At 38.5% G+C, this 22,366-nt stretch overlaps 1 protein-coding gene across 1 annotated transcript in view; it reads left to right on the forward strand.

Annotated features, from left to right (window-relative positions):
• The first annotated feature begins 5,476 nt into the window (after window positions 1-5,476).
• The window catches only part of GFM1 (G elongation factor mitochondrial 1), a 42,973-nt gene continuing 26,083 nt past the window's right edge, over window positions 5,477-22,366 (forward strand). The window contains exons 1-9 of the mRNA XM_082687191.1: window positions 5,477-5,709; window positions 6,936-7,088; window positions 8,186-8,318; window positions 9,138-9,342; window positions 12,139-12,255; window positions 14,417-14,567; window positions 18,211-18,368; window positions 18,964-19,048; window positions 21,872-22,009. Of these exons, the coding sequence (XP_082543317.1) occupies window positions 5,620-5,709; window positions 6,936-7,088; window positions 8,186-8,318; window positions 9,138-9,342; window positions 12,139-12,255; window positions 14,417-14,567; window positions 18,211-18,368; window positions 18,964-19,048; window positions 21,872-22,009 (1,230 nt within the window). The 5' untranslated portion in view covers window positions 5,477-5,619. The remainder of the gene's footprint in view (window positions 5,710-6,935; window positions 7,089-8,185; window positions 8,319-9,137; window positions 9,343-12,138; window positions 12,256-14,416; window positions 14,568-18,210; window positions 18,369-18,963; window positions 19,049-21,871; window positions 22,010-22,366) is intronic.

Raw genomic sequence — 22,366 nt, forward strand, 5'->3', positions numbered from 1 at the left:
TTAGCAAGGAATTTTAGTGACAATTTTAGGGAATTTGGATGTGAAAGAACTTGCACTTGAACAAGGCACTTGCCTTGAGAGGAACCTTGGAAGAATGACACCAAAAAACAACTAACGAAACCTCAGGGGAGTCTATGTGTTACTTCTCTAAAAGAGACCACTTTATGTAAAAGATTCTCTGTCTTTTATTTCCATACTTAAGAGCTTTTTTATTTTTTTTAAGTGGTCTCCATGCCTAGCATGGAGGCCAATGCAGGCCTTGAACTCACAACTCTGAGATCAAGACCCGAGTTGAGATTAAGAGTTGAAGCTTAACCACCTGAAGCACCCAGATGTCCCCATACTTAAGAGATTTGTAACTGTATGGTTTATATTTAAACTTTCTCCTCCCTTCTTGAAGAGGGAAAGTAATTATACTTCTATAGGAATACTTTAATATTTGTATTATTAATTAAACAAGGAAGCTAGTAGACTTAGATGGCTTTAATGTCTTAGTAGCCCATTTAACCAAATCAAAATAAGCCTTTTATGCCTCAAGGTTAAGAAATTGAAGCCTAAAGACATCAATCACTAACAACCAACTAGACTTTTTCATAGACGGCAACCATTTAAGCTAACGCCAGTCAATCGAATAACTTTCCTTGTTTGCTTCTGCCTCTTTATAAAAGTCTCCCTTAGCTCTGGTTGGTGGAGACCTCCTAACCACTTCCTGTTTGGCCACTGCCTTATTGCAATTGATTTTTCCTCAAACTCAAACTTATTTTTAAAGATTTTAATTTTTTTCAGTAATCTCTACACCCAGTGTGGGGCTGGAACCACAACCCTGAGATCAAGAGTCACCTGCTCTACTGATTGATCCAGCCCAGCCATGTGACCCTCAAACTCAAAATGTTTAATATGCCATCTAGCTCACTGTTTCTCCTATTCCAATTTTTTCCTCCCACTTGAAAATTTTTAAAGATTTTATTTTTTGATTGATTTGAAATACAGTATGTGCAGGCCGGTGGGGAGGAACAGAGGGAGAAGGATGAACAGACTCCTTGCTGAGCTCAGAGCTTGACATGGGACTTATTTCAAGACGATGAGATCATGACCCAAGCAGAGATCAAGAGTCAGATGTTCAACCCACTGAGCCACGTAGGCACCGAGCACTTGAAAATTTTTAAAGATGAATTGAGAAAAAAAGTCATTTTGGCATATGTGTAATCTAGGAATATCTAGTCCAAATAGTTCAAAATGTCTAAGACAAAAAGTCTGTTAACCACTTGTGCTGTTTTGCATAAAAAATGTGGACAAGTGCATTTAAATAATAGCTTTTGTTAGTATGATTATAAGAAAGTTTTCAAGATAAAAGAGGAGTTTTTAAATATGATTTAATGATTATGAATATAAGGTTTATGAAGTACTTTTTAAAAAGTTATATGAAATATTTCTGATAAATAGGTGCATTTGTGTAAAGGAATGAATATGCTCAACTATAGTCTTCTTCCAGGTTTTATTACATAAATTAATGCTAATAAAATCTTCTAGTTTATATAAAACCAAGGTTGAACTTCTCATGATTTAAGCTTTCCAAATTTCCTATATTGACTTTATGGGTCAGATAATTTATTGTTGATTCCATCAATTGTGTAAGATTGCAAAATACAAAATGGTATTTATCTAAATAAAATTACAATGTAGATCTCTTTTAAAGGGGTTTTAATCTTACAAGATTACTATAATACTATTTATTATAATGACTGAAAGTGTTAGCTAAAATTGTAATTTTCCAAATCTTTAGTTAACTTTTCCAGAGCTAAGAAAATATTAAATTAGTCCTTGGACACTTGGATAGTTTCTTTCTTTTTTTTTTTTTAAGATTTTATTTATTTATTTGACAGACAGAGATGACAAGTAGGCAGAGAGGCAGGCAGAGAGAGGGGGAAGCAGGCTCCCTGCTGAGCGGAGAGCCCAATTCCAGGACCCTGAGATCATGACCTGAGCTGAAGGCAGAGACTTAACCCACTGAGCCACCCAGGCACCCCATACTTGGATAGTTTCTAAGTAAAAACTGATACAAGATTTTGGTCACTGAAGATGGTTTCAAATTTCTTAGAGATTATAAAATGACCATGAATTAACCGTGGAAATGTTTTGGATGATACTGTATATGTGTATTTTGCCACTTTAAAAGTTAATGGAATTAAGAGTACCTGAGTGGCTCAGTTGGTTGGGTGTCTAATTCTTAATTTTGGATCAGGTCCTGATCTCAGGGTTGTGAGATCCAGTCTGCATAGGGCTCTGCACTGGCCGTAGAGCCTGCTTAAGATCCTCTCTTTCTATCTCTGCCTTCTGCCCCCAACAAGCTTGCTCTCTCTAAACACACACACACACACACACACACACACACCCCTTAACAGAGATAATCTATAATAACATAAAAATTTAGCTAGACAGTTCTTGGTTTTCTGTCTTCCAGTTTTCCTTTTGGAATAAAGAAAAGTTGATTATTTTGATTAAAAGTGATTAATAAAAATAATATATTCAGGGGCGCCTGGGTGGCTCAGTGGGTTAAAGCCTTTACCTTTGGCTTGGGTCATGATCCCAGGGACCTGGGATCAAGTCCCATGTTGGGCTCTCTGCTCAGGGGGGAGCCTGCTTCCTCCTCTCTCTCTGCCTGTCTTTCTGCGTTCTTGCGATCTCTGTCTATCAGATAAATAAAATCTTGGGGCACCTGGGTGGCTCAGTGGGTTAAAGCCTCTGCCTTCATCTCAGGTCATGATCCCAGAGTCCTGGGATAGAGCCCCACATCGGGCTCTCTGCTCTGCGGAGAGCCTGCTTCCCCCTCTCTCTGCCTGCCTCTCTGCCTACTTGTGATCTCTGTCTGTCAAATAAATAAAATCTTTAAAAACATCAGCATAGTTACAGAAAAATATGAATACACAAGATAATGAGCATGGATTTTTACTTAAGCTTAGTTTGTTAAAGTGGTTTTAGTGTTGTAGATATGCTGTTTTATTTAACAATTTATATCTTTAAAGTAACCTTAATTTAATTATCATTTGCATAATTACATATTTATGTATTTTAAGCAAATACATAAAAGGCTTATAAAGACTGAATTTTTGAAAGTCTAAACAAAAGTTTATTGGTTATACTCAGCATTAATGGATTTATTTTCTAATCAGTTTACAAATCCTTTCTTGCAAATTAATACATGGATGGCATATGAAAAGTGAATTTGAAATTCATCATTGAAACTTTGATTTTTCTTTTCTTGTCCCTTGTAATTTACTCTGATTTCTATTTACTTATTCTCCTTTGTACATTCATTTAATACTTATTGAGCACCTACCATATGCAAAGGGATACAGAAATTAACAAAACCAAATTGGTTTCCTTATGGAACTTACATTCCCATTGGGGGAGCTGGATAATAAGCAGGTGTGTGAAATGTCTGGATCTATCTAAGAAGTGCTCCAAAGGAAAATTAAACAGCATGAGCAGATAGAAAGGGAGGAGGCTGCTGGTTCAGAAAAGTTGGTTAGGGAACTTCTCACTGATGAGGCTACTGAAAACAAAGCAAAGGGCTGCCACAGGATCTAGGGAAGAGCAAAGTCTCTGATTATATGAGGATCAGTAAGGAGGCCAATGTGGCTGGAGCAAAACCAGTGAGGGAAAGTAAGGCTATGTTGGTTTTGCTGCTGAAGTAGGGCATTTGCAGCCACTTACTCTGAGGAGGATGGGAAGCCACTTTAGAATTTTTTAAAAATTTAGTTATGAAAAGTTTCAAACCTATACAAAAGTAGAGATAACAGCAAGGACGAACTCACTGGATGGAGTATTTTCAGCAGAGAAATGACAAGGTCTGGGTTAAAAGGATCCCTCTAGTTACAGGGTTGAGAATAAGCTGAGCTGTAGGCAACGCAATGAGTTCTTTAGGAAATCTATTATAATCTGGTGGAGAGATGGCAGTGTTGAAAGGCGGGGAGAAAGGGCAGATCCTGGATCTATTTTTGAAGGTGGTGCCTAGAACATATGCTGACAGGTTAGACCAGAGGTGTCCAAGAGTAGTGGTGAAGTGATATTTTTGTCTGGGCAACTTCAGCGGGGTTTCCATTTTCGAAATACTGGAGGAGAAGGTTTTGGGGAGGAAGATAAGCTCCGTTTTGGACATACTGAGCTCGAAATGCCTTTTTTTTTTTTTTTTTAAGATTTTATTATTTGACAGAGATCACAAGTAGGCAAAGGCAGACAAAGAGAGGAGGAAGCAGGCTCTGCGCCAACTAGAGAGCTCGATCCCACGACCCTGGGATCCTGACCCCAGCGGAAGGCAGAGGCTTTAACCCACTGAGCCACCCAGGCCACCCTCAAAACACTTCGAAGAGATCTAACTGGAATCATCAAAGATGCCATCTTCCCTACGGCCTGAACATGTAACATTTAACATCCAACAGTGAACTTTTTGAAATGAGAAAAAACATAATTGACAGTTCATTTTTCAAGTCATGTCTTTTTTCTTTTTAAAGATCTTATTTATTTGACAGAGAATATGAGCCAGGTGGGGTGTTAGTGGTGAGGGGCAGAGGGGAAGACAGACTTGAGACTGACTCCCCACTTAGCAGGGAGCCCGCTGCGGGGCTCCATCCCAGAACCTTAGAATCAGGAGCTGAGCTGAAGGCAGTCACTTAACCAAACTGAGCCACCCAGGCGCCCTTCGGGTCATGTCTTATAATTATTATTTTTAATAACAAACAGCAACTTCGCATTTTGTTTTTTACTTTATTCTGTTATAAACACATCTCCACATTTCTTGTTATATTGGTGTGGCTGTTCAAGCAGGGCCTTCTAGGCCCTTTAAAGGAGAGTGGAGGCTATTTCATAACTTTTTAAAATTTTTTTAAACTTTTAAAGTTTCACAACTTTTTTATTTTTATTTTTATTTTTTTTTTAAGATTTTTTTATTTGTCACAGAGAGCGCGAACACAGGCAGACAGAATGGCAGGCAGAGGCAGAGGGAGAAGCAGACTCCCTGCCAAGCAAGGAGCCCGATGTGGGACTCGATCCCAGGACAGTGGAATCATGACCTGAGCCGAAGGCAGCTGCTTAACCAACTGAGCCACCCAGGCGTCCCTCACAACTTTTTAAAAAGTTATGAAAAATTTTAAACCTACACAACAGTAAACATGACGGCAACACCGAACACGCAAAATAACCACGTTCAAAAGGTTGGGAGGTTGGGTGAGCCTGGGGATGGGTATTATGGAGGGCACGTATTACATGGAGCACTGTGTGGTACATAAACAGTGAATTCTGGAACACTGAAAAGAAATTTAAAAAATAAATAAAAATTTAAAAAAAAAAAGGAAAAATAAATGTTGCATCTTCCTAGGGGCAGAGCGATTGCACTTTCTCTTCCAGGTCCATAGAGGGCGCAAGGGAAGTAGACGGGGCTGGTCGGCTCTGAGGGCCGGAAGTCTCTCCTCTTTTCTTTCCTCTCGCCTCCTCCGCATCCTTCGACCCGGAAGTGCTCTTCCGGCACTGATTGCCGGCGTGACTTTGAACGCATTTTGATGTGGGTCAGGTTGTTGAGTAGACCTACAGCTGCCCCACCTTTACGCCACTTCTGCGCTTGCCATGAGACTGGTGGGAGCAGCCGCTGCCACGGCTTTGGGGCGCGGGCCGCTCCCGCGGGTCCTCGCTACCCTGGGATGGCAGAGGAAGCAGGTACTAGAGCCCGGCGAGGCGAAACCAAACCAGGGACTGCATAAAGGACCTTGCTGTCCCTCCAGGGCTAGGGAACAGTAATGCCTTCTCTGGGACCTCCTGAGAGCTCCGGGTACGAGGTGTCGTGCCTCAGTGCTGAAAAGTTTTTCGGTACCTGAACATCTCGTTATTCATGAGCTGCGTCTCGGTACCCTGGGGGAGTGGACGGGCCACCGATTTATGTTTCAGCCTCTTTTGGAGGGGGAAGTGACTGGAGTGCCGGTCCAGGACAGCTGAAAAATTAGTGTGTTCAGGGTTCGAACCCAGGGCTTCTGACTCATTATCGAGTGCTCTTTTCTGGCCAGAGTCCTTGGGCTGTGGACAGCCCTCTTCGGGCCGACCCTGGGTTATTTGTTTTGTCGTTCGAACTTCCCGGTACTTTGATCCTATTTCTGTCTTTTGCGGAGGTTGCAGAGTGGAGTAGGTTGGGGTGGGAGTTGAGCTTTTCCTGGTATGCAGACGTCGTTTGCTTTGCTTGCTGATATTCATGGGATTTCATCTAAATGCCTGTCCACCAGAATCCATTTAGTATTTGCCCAGCTTTTCTAAGTTCTTCTGTTTCCCTTTCCTCAGAAGTGCTGCAGTACCTTTTGGATTTGCAGTCCTATAGGGAGAGGTTTATATTGTCTTGATTCGGTAAAATATAAGGTTCTCCCTTACCCCCACCTCCACCAAAATGAAATGAAGTTTTTAAAAAAAGTAATTCTTCCCGTGCAGAAGGAATTGGAAACGTTTTGTGGGGTCCCTTGGAACTATCCGTACCACAACACAAAGCATATGTGTTGGAAAACATCCTTGCTAGCTGTCAACTACAATAAGGGAGAAGGGGGAATATAAGTAAAATTTAAACGCAAAACTGTGTTTCCTTTTAAAATTGTTGGAAGCTGTCTTACTGGTTTTATTAGCCTCAGCATGTATTTTCAAACCTGTGGACATTTGGAAAAGTATCTGTCCCCCTTTATTTAACTAGCTTATTTGACTATATTTTTCTGATTTATTTATAAGAATGTGTATGCCCTTTCTGTCCTCTCTTGCAGTTTCTCCTTTGGTTAAAGGAGTTGCACATAATCTCACATAATGTTTTTTTTCCATTGAGATTCTTTGGTGGAAAGATACCAACCAAACCAATTCTAGTTGCCCATTATCTCTCATAAAAAGTGCATTGATTTGAGCTCTTATTTTTTCAGGTTAATTGGGAAGTCTGCCGATGGAGTTCGTCAGGAGTGATTCCTAATGAAAAGATACGAAATATTGGAATTTCAGCTCACATTGATTCTGGAAAAACTACATTAACAGAACGAGTGCTTTACTACACTGGCAGAATTGCAAAGATGCATGAGGTGTGGAGTTCCTGGTTGATTCAAAGCTAGTTTGAGCTTGGTAGTTATGATTTAATAAACATCACAAAACCTGAAAGATTAAAAGAACGGTTACAGTGGATCTTTATTGAAGTCCTAGCACAAAGGGATAGATAGGTCAAACTGGCTTGCAGTGTTGTTGTGAGGAATCTTTCTAGAAATCATGGGGCACCTGGGTGGCTCAGTGGGTTGAGCTGCTGCCTTCGGCTCAGGTCATGATCTTGCATCCCGGGATCGAGTCCCGCATCGGGCTCTCTGCTCGGCAGGGAGCCTGCTTCCTTCTCTCTCTCTCTCTGCCTGCCTCTCTGCCTACTTGTGATCTCTCTCTGTCAAATAAATAAATAAAATCTTAAAAAAAAAAAAAAGAAAGAAATCATCACTATGAGTATCCTCGGTAGATTGTCCTTTAGGAATGTTAAGTCTACACCTAAAACTAATACAACTATTAATTATACTTCAATTAATACATCATGATATATTCTTAAGCAGCTGTTAAAGTCGTATTTACATACTTTTTAACGTTATGGAGAGATGTTTAAGAAGGGTTTAAAACTATATATAGTATAATGTTAATAGTTACAAAATACATGTATCAGGAAAAAAATTTTTTTAACTTGAATGTCTTCTAAAGAAATTACCATATTATTGGGTAACTTAACTCTCCATTTCTTCAGATGAAGGTCATCTTGTTAAGTCACATATTTTGCAAGCTGACTCCTTCCCACTCAGGCCTCAAAATCCACATGTCATAGAGCAGGGAAAAATGTGTGCTTTGAGCATCTGCTCATGGACTACCACAAGGCTAGTGGGCAGGAACAGTGCAGAGGAAACGGGGTTGGCTCAAAGACTGAGGTGATTGCTCTATTTAGCCGTTGTTGGGAAGAGCAATGAAAAGAGGGTTAGACAGATAATAGAGGGAAAAACTTGTAATCATTTCTCTGTTTCACAATATGATATGGTCTGACTTCTCTGAAAATTGCATCAGTTAACTTTCTGTGTTCTAGTTCCAGCTCAGTAAGATTTCTTTCCTTCTTGGGATGTAGGGATGGGGGACTCTGAATTGCTGTGCTTGTGTTTAGGTGAAAGGTAAAGATGGAGTTGGTGCTGTCATGGATTCCATGGAACTAGAGAGACAACGAGGAATCACTATTCAGTCAGCAGCCACCTATACCATGTGGAAAGATGTCAATATCAACATTATAGATACTCCTGGTGAGTTGAAGTCTTAGTTTAATTGTTGCAGATTGTTTTGACAAAAGCACATTTAGTTCTTTATTATGTCCCAGCTCATTTTTAAGTGTCAAATGATATTCAAAAGTGTGATTGTGAGTTCTTGTTAGAGAAATCTGGGACCTAGAGCTCTTCATCATTATGTGGTTTCCTTAAAAGAGACTGCAAATAGGGCGCCTGGGTGGCTCAGTTGATTAAGCAACTGCCTTCAGCTCAGGTCATAATCCATGAGATCGAGTTCTGGATCAGGCTTCCTGTTTCTCCCTCTGCCTGCAGCTCCCACATTTGTTCTCTCTCTCTCTGTATCAAATAAATAAGTAAAATCTCCAGTGCAAATAAATTTTGAGTAGGAAGGTTCTTGTCCATTGAAAGCTGTATCTGATTTAAAGGTGCCCAGGCCCTTGTAGTTTTGTTGTGTTTTTTTGTTTTTTTTTCTTAAGATTTTTATTTATTTATTTGACAGAGACACAGCAGGAGAGGAAACACAAGCAGAGGGAGTGGGAAAGGGAGAAGCAGGCCTCCCGCCAAGCAGGGAGACCCATGCGGGGCTTGATCCCAAGACTCTGGGATCATGACCCCAGCTGAAGGCAGGTGCTTAACAGCTGAGCCACTTAGGTACCTACCTCATAGTTTTTTGAAGAGTTGGGCCCCTGGACCTTATGGTGAGTAAACAGTATGGTGGTTTAAGAAATCCACATTCTAATTAAAAGACTTACATCACGAGGAGAGATACAAAAGCTTGTAATCGTGCATGTTAGAAAAATTCATACTTTAAGACCCACACTTCTTTGTCTAATTTAGGACATGTGGACTTCACAATAGAAGTTGAAAGGGCCCTGAGAGTGTTGGATGGTGCAGTCCTCGTTCTCTGTGCTGTTGGAGGGGTGCAGTGCCAGACCATGACTGTTAATCGTCAGATGAAGCGCTACAACGTTCCTTTTTTAACTTTTATTAACAAATTGGACCGAATGGGCTCCAACCCCACCAGGGCCCTGCAGCAAATGAGGTACTGAACCTTAGAACAGGAGGGGCTGTGATGAAACCTGACATAGAAGGATAATTATTAATTCAATGTCATTAAGCTCTATTCCTAAAAAAATTTTTAGGAAAAAAAAAAAGTTTTTTTCCCTAAAATTTATGTGAGTACTTATCTTAGTAAAAGAAACATCAAAGTCAGTAGTTTGGTTTGTGATGTGATCTCATCAGTTACATTTGCTGTAAAATGGGGAAAATGTGACTTAAATTATAGGGAGGTTTAAGGTGAATTCAGATAACAATCTGGCATTTCACTGTTTTGCTGTGATTAGAGAAGTAATAATCTAGTGTGGATTCTATAAGTATATGTTTAGACAAACCTAGAGAATTGTCTGTTTTAACCTTTACTGAAGGAACTTTATTTTTTTATTAATTTTTTATCCTTTTTTTTTTTAAGATTTTATTTATTTATTTGACAGAGATCATAACTAGGCAGAGAGGCAGGCAGAGAGAGAGAGGAGGCAGGCTCCCTGAAGAGCAGAGAGTCCGATGTGGGGCTCAATCCCAGGACCCTGGAATCATGACCTGAGCTGAAGGCAGAGACTTTAATCCACTGAGCCACCCAAGCACCCCAACTTAAGGAATTTTAATTAATGCCCTTAAGAAGTTATGGTGTATTCCCTTGGGTTCATATGGTAACATACTTGCTAAAATAACAGTAACACTTCCTTTCTGTACCAGATGTAACTAAGTTGTGGTCCTGGCATTTTACACTTTGCTCAATATTGTATATTTCACATAGCCTTTGAAAAGAGTGGAAGTTTCACTTTCATCTTTGGTGGATGTGTAAATGGAGCTATCAACTTCCTATTGAAATATCCTAGGGCAGAGCTGATGAAAATAGTAAAGTTTCTGGTAGTGGAGACACCAAGAGCGATGTGTCTGATCATGAAGGATACGGTGTTGAAGAGCTTCAAAAGACGGTATTGCGGGGCGCCTGGGTGGCTCAGTGGGTTAAGCCTCTGCCTTCGGCTTAGGTCATGATCCCAGGGTCCTGGGATCGAGCCCCACACGTTTCCCTTCCTCTCTCTCTACCTGCCTCTCTGCTTACTTGTGATCTCTTGTCTGTCAAATAAATAAATAAAATCTTTAAAACAACAACAACAACAAAAAAAGACAGTATTGCTGTGCGCACTGATGGAAGTGATATATTTGGGAATATGAGCTTGAAAGTTTTCTTTATTGGGTATTTGTAGTCATTTCTTACTTAGTTACTTAGTAATTTCTTACTTACTTAGGTTTGAAAACAAAGCCTTTTCACTTTTTGTCCTTTTTACTTATATTTTACTTGTACTTGGCAATGGATGGACTATTTCTACCATGTTGTGTGAATTCCAGGAAAATTCTCTTCTAGCATTTATGTGACTACTGCAGTTCTCTTTCTGCTCTGCTCCCTCTTATCTGCATTGTGTAACTCCTATTAAACAGATTTTAGAACTTCTGGATCTCATCTCCGCGTATTACCTTTTCTACTATTCATTCTACCATTTCATACATTTGTTTCTTCTCATTTTCATCTGGGTTATGAGAGAATTGATGTCAGTCTTCCAGCTCACTAATCTGAAGGTCATCTGTGTCCCTTCTGTTATGTTAGCCTTTTCTTTCTTTTTAATTTCTGTAATTATGTAATTAATTTCCTAAACTTTGTCTTTTATTGCATCGTCTTCATTAATAGAAAGGTAGTTCTCAGATCTTTGCATTTTATTTTCTTTGGATAACTCTGTCTTGGAAGTTAATACTGTTTCTTGAGCTCACACGTCTCTTTCAAGCTATTGGTAACCTTCAAATATTTGGTGATTCTTAGTTTTCTATCCATAGTTATAGATAGGGGCCTAGAGTCTAGACTACACTATGGTAGCCAGAGCATGTTTCTTTTTCAGTGAGAATACCTGCCGTTCCCTTCAGTGGTTGTGCCTGATTGAGGGTATAGGCTGATAATGAATATCTGATTTTTTTTTTTTTTTTTGTCAGAGAGAGAGAGAGAGCTCACAGACAGACAGAGTGGCAGGCAGAGGCAGAGGGAGAAGCAGGCTCCCCGCTAAGCATGGAGCCTGATGTGGGACTCGATCCCAGGACACCGGGATCATGACCTGAGCTGAAGGCAGCCGCTTAACCAACTGAGCCACCCAGGCGTCCCGAATATCTGATTTTTAACATGCATGCTAAAAGTTCTCCTGTAAGAACTTCCTCTTTAACTGTACTCAGCTTTGCTAGAGTCAGCTGATCTAAGGAGATTGGCAAGGTGATCCCACTATCCTTTAGTTTTCTGATCAACCACCATTGACTTGTTCTTCCCCCTTATGTTTTTGATCCAGGATATTCTGGGGAGCTGATGGAGAAACACTTATTTTAGAGTTCTCTTGTTGCTTAAATAGGATTTTGGCTTCCTGAGCATGGTGAATTTGGTTACTCCCAAGCGTTTTAAATTTTCTGAGTTTTTTGGCTTTTTTTCTTTTCAAGATTTTATTTGACAGAGCAAGAGAGGGAACACAAACAGGGGGCGTGGGAGAAGAAGCAAGCCTCCCACTGGTCAGGGAGCCTGATGCAGGACTCAGTCCCAGGACCCCAGGATCATGACTCCAGCCCAAGGCAGATGCTTAACAACTGAGCCATCTAGGTGACCCAATATATTTTCTGTTTTGAGCTTCTGATGATACCCTTCTCGGTTCCACAATATCTGCCATTGATTTATTTTTGTCATTTCAAAGGGATTTAGGGAGGACATATGTATTTTTATTTGGTAAACATATATATTTTTATTTTTCAGGTCTAAACTGAGTCACAATGCAGCATTTATGCAGATACCCATTGGTTTGGAGGGTGATTTTAGAGGTATAATAGACCTTATTGAGGAACGAGCCATCTATTTTGATGGAGACTTTGGGTAAGTTAAAAATGTATTATTAATACCTTAAAAAGCATCAAAGAGAAAAAAGAAAGGATGATTTCTTTAAACATAGAGAAAACTTTTTAAAATATGGCTGGAGGAATATACTCCAAAATGATTTTGTTTTAATGCCTTTAATCCTAGTTGGTTCCCATTTTGCTTAGTATTCTTTCCAAGGGAGAGTATGTTATTTTTTGGGTAATTTATATCATGTTATATGCATGGTATGGTAACAGGCCATCAGCTTGGGCTAGTAATGTATCTCGTTTTCCATTTGTTTATTTATTCATTGATTCATCCTATGGACTTTTATGGAGTAGCTGCTGTGTCCTGGGTATTATGATAAAAACTGGGAAGAAAATATGGATCATGAATGTTTGCTCTATTTATGAGACTACAGAGATAAAACGACAATACATAAAAGCAGTTAAAAATAGTGCAGATGTGGTTTGGAGAACATAAGAAGCAAATTGGTGATTTTTTGACATGGTATTTGATCCATCAATCAATTTTGAGTGACCTCTACATACAAAACTGTTAATCAAAATTTGACATTCAGAAAAATCACGTGCAGGCTTGTTAAAACACATTCCTGGATCCACTTCCAGATGATTCTGATTCAGTAGGTCTGGGGGGAGTCTGGAATTTGCATTTCTGGAAAGCTCCCAGGTGATGCTGCCATTAGAGGTCTATAGACCACATTTTGAGTGGCACTGTTTTGGACAATGTGGGAAGACATAAATGACCCTTCATTATGAGGAGTGGTCCCCAATAGCCTAGCAGTTTCTTTAGAAGTAATTCCTGAGAGGTTTTCTTTCTCTGCTGTGAAACTGGGATTGCTAGTCTGGCGGGTGGGTGAAGGGTGTTGTGTTCAGTTAACTGTATCCTTTATCCTCATCAGCTGTCTTGTAGGCAGGGGAAGGATATAGGCTGTCTAGTAGATGAGGCGTTTCTCTCCCTTCTTGTATGACAGTAGTGACTGTGGTTTATCTACTATTTCTTAGAATGTAAGGCCCAAGAGGATAGGGATATTTTATCATGTTTATTCAATTCTGTCCCAAGCCCTAGCACTTTCTGGTACACAATAAGGACTCAAAAATATTTGTAAATGAATTAATAAATCCACTTTCCCAAAGTTACCAGGGCACACATTTGTCTTCTAAAGTAAAGGCTCTTAAACTTTGTTATGCCCCTACCACAGATGGAGTTTCTTATTATATCTGCCCTCTTTCCCAGCCCTAGACCTCTGGGTATATAAATTTTGAAAGGACCCACAGCTGATTCTGGCTAAGAACCAGGGGAGCTTGACAGGAAGGATGAAATTATGAGCTGAAGGCTGTGAAGAGCATTTGTTGAGATAAGAATTATTTTCTGACTATATGCGGTTGACTTCCTTTACTTTTTTAATTTAGGAACACATTTTCTGAAAAGCTGATATTTTGGACGCTAGTTTCCATTTTTAAAGAAGTACTTTGAAACTTTTGAGACTGATGTTTTGAATATCATGTATATCTGTTTCTCAGTTGTGTATATTTATAACTCTTTCCTATCCAGCCCCTAAAGAAATGGCGATCTGGGGTTAAGGTTGAAGAGTTTGTCGTATTTAGTAACCTTTTTTTTACTATATTCTGTGTTAAAATTGTGTAATTGGGTTTGTTATCAGTGGAAGGAATAGAGTCAGGTCTCTTTTCTTCTTTGTTAGTGACTGTGATATTCTGATTAATTTGGTTAATAGAATTTTCAAGAGTCATATGAGCTTTGGAGTCAGAATGACTTTGAAGCTTGGCTCTTGTATTTATTAGTAAGTAGTACAGCCTTGGCAGTTTGCTTTTCTTATTTAAGTATTTTTGCCCACTATTCTGTCTAAATTTTAAAGATCTACATTGGTCTTGCCATTTTAATGCAAATATATCAAAGCTCTTTTTCATTTAAAAAAATTTTAGCCCATTGGGGAGGGTATGTGCTCTGGCGAGTGCTGTGAAGTGTGTAAACCTGGCGATTCACAGACCTGTACCCCTGGGGATAAAAATATATGTTTATAAAAAATAAAAAATTAAAAAAAAATTTTTAGCCATTAGGGTTTGTGTTTTTCATTGGTGCTTTATATTGTATAATTGAATATTCTTATAGTAGTAAAATAAAGCATTTCTTTTCTTAGTCAGTTTGTTCGATATGGGGAAATTCCAGCTGAATTCAGGGCAGCAGCAGCTGATCACCGGCAAGAGCTGATTGAATGTGTTGCAAATTCAGATGAACAGCTTGGTGAGATGTTCTTGGAGGAAAAAATCCCCTCAGTTTCTGATTTAAAGGCAAGTGCTCTCAAAATAAGTCTTACAATAACAAGAAAAATAGGGTGGGGTTTTTTGTGGGTAAGAGACATGCTTTTATGCATGGGTTTTATTAATGAAATCTGAGTAAATTTATTTAATATTACTGGTTTTTTCAAAAAATACTTGCTATTTCTTATTATTCTTTAAGTAATGAGTTCTATAACATCTTACAATGGGAAAGGAGTTAATAGTTCTAAAAAGAAAAGATGATATTTAAACATCCAACCTCTTGGGCGCCTGGGTGGCTCAATGGGTTAAGCCTCTGCCTTCAGCTCAGGTCATGATCCCAGGGTCCTGGGACCGAGTTCTGCATCAGGCTCTCTGCTCAGAAGGGAGCCTGCTTCCTCCGTCTCTCTCTCTGCCTGCCTCTCTGCCTACTCGTGATCTCTCTCTGTGTGTCAAATAAATAAATAAAATCTTAGAAAATAAATCAACTTCTTCGGTATATCTTCTTAAGGAGAAGATAAATATACAAGTGTTACAGCAATAAAACAGATTAAGTGATGAGGCTGCTAAATGGTTACAGTCTAAATGTTGATACTTGTACTGTTTAGAAGGCTGTATAGATTTCTTCACTTGGTCATTTAGATCCTTAAAAAAAAAAAAAGATCTCTGCTTAAGATTGGTATTTATTTTTCTAGTAGATAATTTTTGCACAGGAGACACACAGAGGCCAATAAGCACATGAAAAGATGCTTAGCATCACTAATTATTAGGGAAGGCAAGTCAAAATCATGGGATTTCACTTTATCCATTAAGATAGCTAGTAAAATAGCAAGTGTTGGCGAAGATACAGAGAAATTGGAACTCTTGTGCATTGTTAGTGGGAATGTGAAATGATGCAGTCACTGTGGAAGAAGTACGGCCATTCCTCAAAAAATTAAACCTAGAACAACCATATGGATTCAGCAGTTCCACTTCTGGATAATATCTGAAAGAATTATTCAAATAGGTATTTGTACCCCTGTGTTGGTAGTAGCACTCTTCAGAGTAGCAAAAAGCTGGAAACAGCTCAAATGCCCATCAGTGGATGAATGGACAAACAAAATTAGTATATACATACAATGGACTATGATTTAGCCTTAAAAAGGAAGGAGATTCGGATGCATGCTGTAGCATGGATGAACCATGAAGACATGCTAAATGACATGAACCGTACAAAAGGACAAATGACATATTTTTCCACTTATGTGAGGTACCCAGAACAGTCATAATTCCTAAAGACAGAAATAGTGGTTACCAGGGGTGGTGGCAGAGGGGTGGGTTACAGAATAGAGAGTTTAAGAAGTACAGAGTTTCCATCTGAGATGATGAAAAAATTCTGGAGATGGATAGTGGTAACGACAGCATAGCAGTGTAAATGTACTTACTGCCACTGAACTGTATACTTAAAAATGGTTAAAGTGATAAATCTTGTTTATTTTACCATTAAAAAAACTGGTACTTATTTTACCAAACCACATGGTACACTTTGCAGAGATCAGATAAATGATTACTGTGTTTAAGACCTGGCACAGGAGTTGATAGTAGGCAAAATGCACAAGGAAAGAACCCTGTCGAAGCTGAGGACGCTTACTAATCTCATAACTTGAGTCCTTTAGTTTTCACAAACTATGTAGGAGGGTATAGGTCAAGCACTGTGTCCTGGGAACCACAATACAGAGTTAGGTTTTTATTTGTTAAAGGGCATGTGTCAGAGGTCCCCTGGACCATTCCCAGGTTCAGTGATTTAGGAGGATCACACAAAATTCTCAACACCTTATCATAGTTGTGGCTCTGATTATTACAATAAAAGGATACAAAACGAAATCAACAAAGGGAAAAGGCACATGAGGTGAAGTCCATAAGAAACCATGTATCAGCTTCCAAGAGTCCTCTCACAGTGGAGTCATGGCAGGGTTTGCCTCACTCCTATAGCAGTGAGTTGTGACTATACTTGTGAATCTCATCTGTTAGAATGAGGTTTTATTAATGGCTATTGAAAGACATCCTCTGCCTGGCATTTATCCAAATTCCAGACTTGCAGGAGGAAAGCAGGTGTTTAGCATCCATCCATTGTTTGTGCAGACTGTAGCCATAGTGACCCATTCTCAGTTCTGGGAATGCTGGGAACCCCCCTGAAATCCAAGTTCTCAGACACCAGCCAGGAGCCAACCTTGTAAACAGGCCTTTCTAAGCATGGCCAATTCAGTGCTGCTCTGTTTACTGTTTTCTGCAGAGGATACATGAGTATACTTTCTGTATTGTTGGATACATTATAAGGACAGTGGAAAGGCAACACCTTTGAAGTATGAAAACAAGGGAAATTTTTGAAAAATAAAGCTTTTGTTAGGCTGGTATTAGGATGGTTCTAATTTTTTTTTTTTCTATTTATCTACCACCTTCCTGTTTTTCTGTTGTAAAGTAAATGTGGTAAGATTATTTACGTCCCTACTTGCATATACAGGAGGTTTGGTAAGTCAGAGTTTTGGTCCTGTGGCTTAAGGTAGCTTATTAAGTGGTTAGTGACTTGTATTATAGTGATGTTCAGAAGTTACGGTTGTAAGTTTTTGCTTTAAGCTTTTTTTCTTTTTTTTACGATAACTAGTTTTCTAGAAGAATAATTGTACACTGGTTTCCCTATTGCTGTTGATATCTTCTAGCTGCTAAGACTTAGTTCCATTGCTTACTCTCAGAGACCTGCTTAGCCCGGAGGGCTGCCTGTGGCACACAGCTGGGACACATTCATAGCTCTCGCACCTTAAGCAAGAGTAACATCATAGCCTGTTACTCTCATGGCTCTTAGTTTATGAGTGATTTGTACTATTTGGCTTCCTGTATGTATGTTGTTTAAAAGAAAGAAAACATCTCTTAATTAAATGTGTTTTTTAATAGATATTTTCATAGGTTTTAAACATTTAAAAGTACACAAAGGTACACAGTAAAGAAAAAAAAAATCTCCCACGTGTCTCCTGTTTGCCTAGTTCTCTGCCTCCTCCCTCAAACAGGTTGCCAGTTAATAGTTTTTGCTGTATTTTTCCAGACACAGCGCGTGTGTGTGTGTGTGTTACTTTTCCTTATTATTACATAATTGTTAGCATACTGTTTATACCTCTCTCGGTGTGTGCCTGTTTTCTGTGTGTGTGTGTGTCTGTATGTATTTTTGTCACATTGGAAATTAGTGACATTCCAAGAGTGTCAAAAGCAGTTATACAGTAAATTGCTTCCTAGCCCTGGAGAAGGAACTGATTTTTTTCCTTGTATTTTGACCTTTAATGTATAGAGGACCTCATTCTAGTCTCCACTATAGCCTGTACTCCAAAGAGTGTCAATTCCTTTTATTTACTTACTGGTTTGAAGTTTCTTTCTTTCTTTCTTTTTTTTTTTTAGATTTTATTTATTTATTTGACAGAGATCACAAGTAGGCAGAGAGGCATGCAGAGGGAGAGGGAGAAGCAGGCTCCCCACTGAGCAGAGAGCCGGATGTGGGGCTTGATCCCAGAACCCTGGGATCATGACCTGAGCCTAAGGCAGAGGCTTTAACCCACTGAGCCACCCAGGTGCCCCTCACTTGCTGGTTTGTAACTGATCTGAAACACAAAACTTTTTTTAAGGTTAATTGTTAATTCTTTTTCTTTTTTAGTGTGCAATCCGAAGAGCTACTCTAAATAGGTCATTTACTCCTGTCCTTTTGGGAAGTGCGTTGAAGAACAAAGGAGTTCAGCCTCTTCTAGATGCTGTTTTAGAATACCTCCCAAATCCATCTGAAGTCCAAAATTATGCTATTCTCAATCAGGAGGAGTAAGTCTTGGAAATTGAATCTTAGTCCATGCAGAAATAACATTTATGCACTGTGAAAGAATTTAAGAATGTTTCTTTTGATTAAGTTATGTTTATCGGTTTTTTTCCCCCCATAATTTACAAAAATCAGTTGCCAGTTTCTATTTGGGTAACACTTTTGACATGTAGAAAACTATTATACCACTTGCCATATCATATTGTTTGTGAGTTAGAAGTATGGTTTATTATCTACTAAGGTTTTCTTCATTAGTCAATGTTTTTTCATTTGGGACCAGCTATTTTCGGCCACACCAAAAAAACCACAACCAAAAACAAACAAACAAAAATCCTTAAAGTTTGAAATGCAAGCATTTTTTTTTAAGCTCTCATTGATTATTTTTCTTTTCTTTCTCTGCCATTTTTGTGTTTTTAGTCTGCTCTGGTCATGTCATAATGTAGTAACTAAGCCCCGAGAAGTTACTCTTATCAATCTCAGTGAAATTTCCCTTATATGAGGTAGAAATGTTTAACGTGTAGATGCTTTTTCTTTAATAAAATAAAGTGATATAAGAGAGATATCAAATAATGCATCTCACTGATTTATATTTCTTTTAAGTGACTCAAGAGAGAAAAACAAAATCTTAATGAACTCCGAGAGAAGCAGTTCCCACCCATTTGTAGGCCTGGCTTTTAAACTGGAGGTAAGTTGTTTTCTAATGTATGTAATTGCTGTAGGTGGAAATTTTCTTCTAAGGTATTCTTCCTATTACAAAATGATTGTGTTACAAATTGCTCTGCTGAAAATTACTCCCCCTTCTCTTTCCAAACTGCATCTTCAGAAGGAAGTTGGGTTGCTGTAAGCAGCCCACACTTAAGCTGTGAGAAATCATGTTCCACCTCCTTGAGGGAGCAGTATCTACTGTTAAGTTACTTGGGATTCTTCTATACGGGAGAGTTGTCTTGCTCCCCATTTATATTTTTATTCAGTCTATCTTTATGTCAATATGGCCTCATGGATATGTATTTTGAGTCACAATGAGTAGTACGTTATTTTGTTGTGCAGGTTGGTCAAGTTTGGCCATTGGAGCTCTTTGAGTTGTTCCTGTGTCCTTTTGACATTGAGTAGTGTTTTGTTCTTTTGAGTATTTCCTGACTTTGATGGCACTCCAGGATCCTCCAGGCTTATCCTCCCTGTCTCCACCCTTGAGTCAACCATTTTTAGGTGCCTTGGTTCCATTACTTTTAACCGAGAATGGTATTAGAAACCCAAGATTTGGGTACTTTTTGTTAGGTTGTTGTTGCTGGTGTTCATATTATTTTAACAGGGAAAGGAAGTGGTTAAGTTAGAAGTGTTAAAGTGGTTATTTCTGGGATGGGATTCTATTTGGGGGGCTTTTAGTTTTTATTGTAAAATTTTTACAATATACTTACTCTGGAAAACTTAAGTTGAAAAGTACAAATAACAATTGTGACAATTTTTATGGGTAAAGCTTTTAAAAATATACCTTTAGGAATATCTTCTTAGGATTCCTGAAATGGTGATTACTGAATTAAAGGAATGTTTTAACACTGTTTTGTTTGTTTGTTTTTTTAAGATTTTATTTATTTATTTGACAGACAGAGATCACAAGTAGGCAGAGAGGCAGTCGGGGTGGGGGGAGAGCAGGCTCCCTGCCAAGCAGAGAGCCTGACTCGGGGCTCCATCCCAGGACCCTTAGATCATGACCCGAGCCAAAGGCAGAGGCTTAACCCACTGAGCCACTCAGGTGCCCCAGGAATGGAATGTTTTAATATTAATATTAATATTAATGGTTTATTATCAGATTTCTTTCCTAGAGTTAATGTATTAAATTATTTCAATGAATCTTTATCAGCATTGAGTATTATTTAAAAATTATTACCGGTTTTATAAGAGAAAGTTAGTAATTCTTCTTGCTTTACATCTTGCTTTAATTCCTAATGGTACAGAACATTTTTCCATATATTGATTATGCAGTTATAATTCCTCTTTTGCAGTTGTCTCATTTCTTATTTTAAAAATTAGTGTCAAAGTGTTTACTTATTTGAATGCTATCTTATTTTTTAAAACAGCAGTTTAAAAAAAAAAAACAGTTTAAATTTATAGTCAAATGTATTCGTCTTTTTTACTTCTCTCATTTTTAACCTTAGACATCCTCTTCTTTGTATATATTTTATAAATGTTTTCTATTTTTGTGACCCTTTTTTTTATTGTTAATTCTGCTGGAATGTGTTTTGCTGTGTGCTGTGAGGTGGACTCTAAATGTATCTCCTCTGCCTTCACATAGAGGACCAATTGTCCAGCTTATCCATTGTCATGTCTTCTGTCATCATTGTCTGTTGACAGATGTGTTCTATTCTGCATTTTAGATTTTTTTACTCTGCATTCTATTGAGTTTAAGTTTGGAGTATTAAAATGTTTTTATATCAGTCATGAAAGCTTCTCATTGTCAGAATACTTTAAGAAATTGCTTTTTCTTCTCATTTATTTTTCAAAATTAATTTTTAAAATCAATAATATGTTTAAAAATTCCTTTTGGGGTTTTTATTGTTATTGTGCTAAACCTATAAATCAGTATGGGAACTTTTAAATGTTAAATGGCAACTTTTAAAACATACCCAGTTTGTTAGTGTTAGTATTGAGGAGGAATTGATCCTTGGTTATTTATTTTATATTCAGTTACTTTTTTTTTTTTTTTAAAGATTTTATTTATTTATTTGACAGGCAGAGATCACAAGTAGGCAGAGAGGCAGGCAGAGAGAGAGGAAGAAGCAGGCTCCCTGCTGAGCAGAGAGCCCGATGTGGGGCTCGATCCCAGGACCCTGGGATCATGACCTGAGCCAAAGGCAGAGCCACCCAGGCACCCCCTATATTCAGTTACTTTAAAGAATGCTTATTTATATAGCTTTGCAGGTGCTTATTGAAGGATTTTTTTTTAGATGTATGAGACAGTCTTACCATTTCTAATTATATTTTTGTTGTCTTTCCAATAATTATATTTGTGTTTTATATCTTAATTGCATTAAACCAAACTTATGAAATAATAGAAGGCAAAAGGATAATTCCTTATTGCATATGCAATTTAAAATTATTTTCTAATTTTTATTTCAGAAGAATCAGAAGTAGTACCAAAAAGATCAACAACAACCATTTAACTCATTTATAGTCAAACCTAGTATTTAAGTATTTTAGACAATAAACCAAAACGTGTATAAAGAATACTACCACAATTGGTAGGGAACGATTGGAGGTTGTTGTGAAGTTTTTCTCTTAAATTTGATTTTTTTTTAAGATTTTATTTATTTATTTGACAGAGATCACAAGTAGGCAGAGAGGCAGGCAGAGAGACATGGGGGAAGCGATGTGGGGCTTGAACCCAGGACCCTGAGATCATGACCAGAGCTGAAGGCAGAGGCTTAACCCACTGAGCCACACAGGCGCCCCTTAATTTTGATTCTTATGTTTCTTTTTTCTTCTTTCCACCTTATCCAATCTTGACTTCTAGGCTGGACGATTTGGACAGTTAACTTATGTCCGCAATTACCAAGGAGAGTTGAAGAAGGGTGACACCATCTATAACACGAGGACAGGAAAGAAGGTGCGGGTGCAGCGGCTGGTTCGCCTGCATGCTGACATGATGGAGGCAAGTATAGGTTCTTCCTGGCAGATCAGAAATTTCTCTAATGCAAGGGATGGCCCTGTGTGAAAGCCCTGTTTAGCCCTAGAGTTTATTATTCCTGTTATAGAATCAGCTCCCCCCAGAAGGACTATATTAGTGCTAGAATCCCTCTGAAGATTTAGAACCTCTCAAAGTCTAATTAGGGAAATAAACTTTGGCTTACAGCTTGTATTTTTTAATTGGGTCTCAATCTGTTCTAGCCTTCTATGTGGTCTTTTAGGGTTAGGCCTTAGTAGAAATGCCATGTGGGTGGGGTTGTCTCTTGCTCACACTCTTTCCCCAGTCAGCTCTATTGCTGGAGAAGTTTATTGCTCTGAACAA

The sequence above is a fragment of the Mustela nivalis genome, assembly GCF_964662115.1.
Source record: "Mustela nivalis genome assembly, chromosome: 1".
Classification (NCBI taxonomy): Eukaryota; Metazoa; Chordata; class Mammalia; order Carnivora; family Mustelidae; genus Mustela; species Mustela nivalis.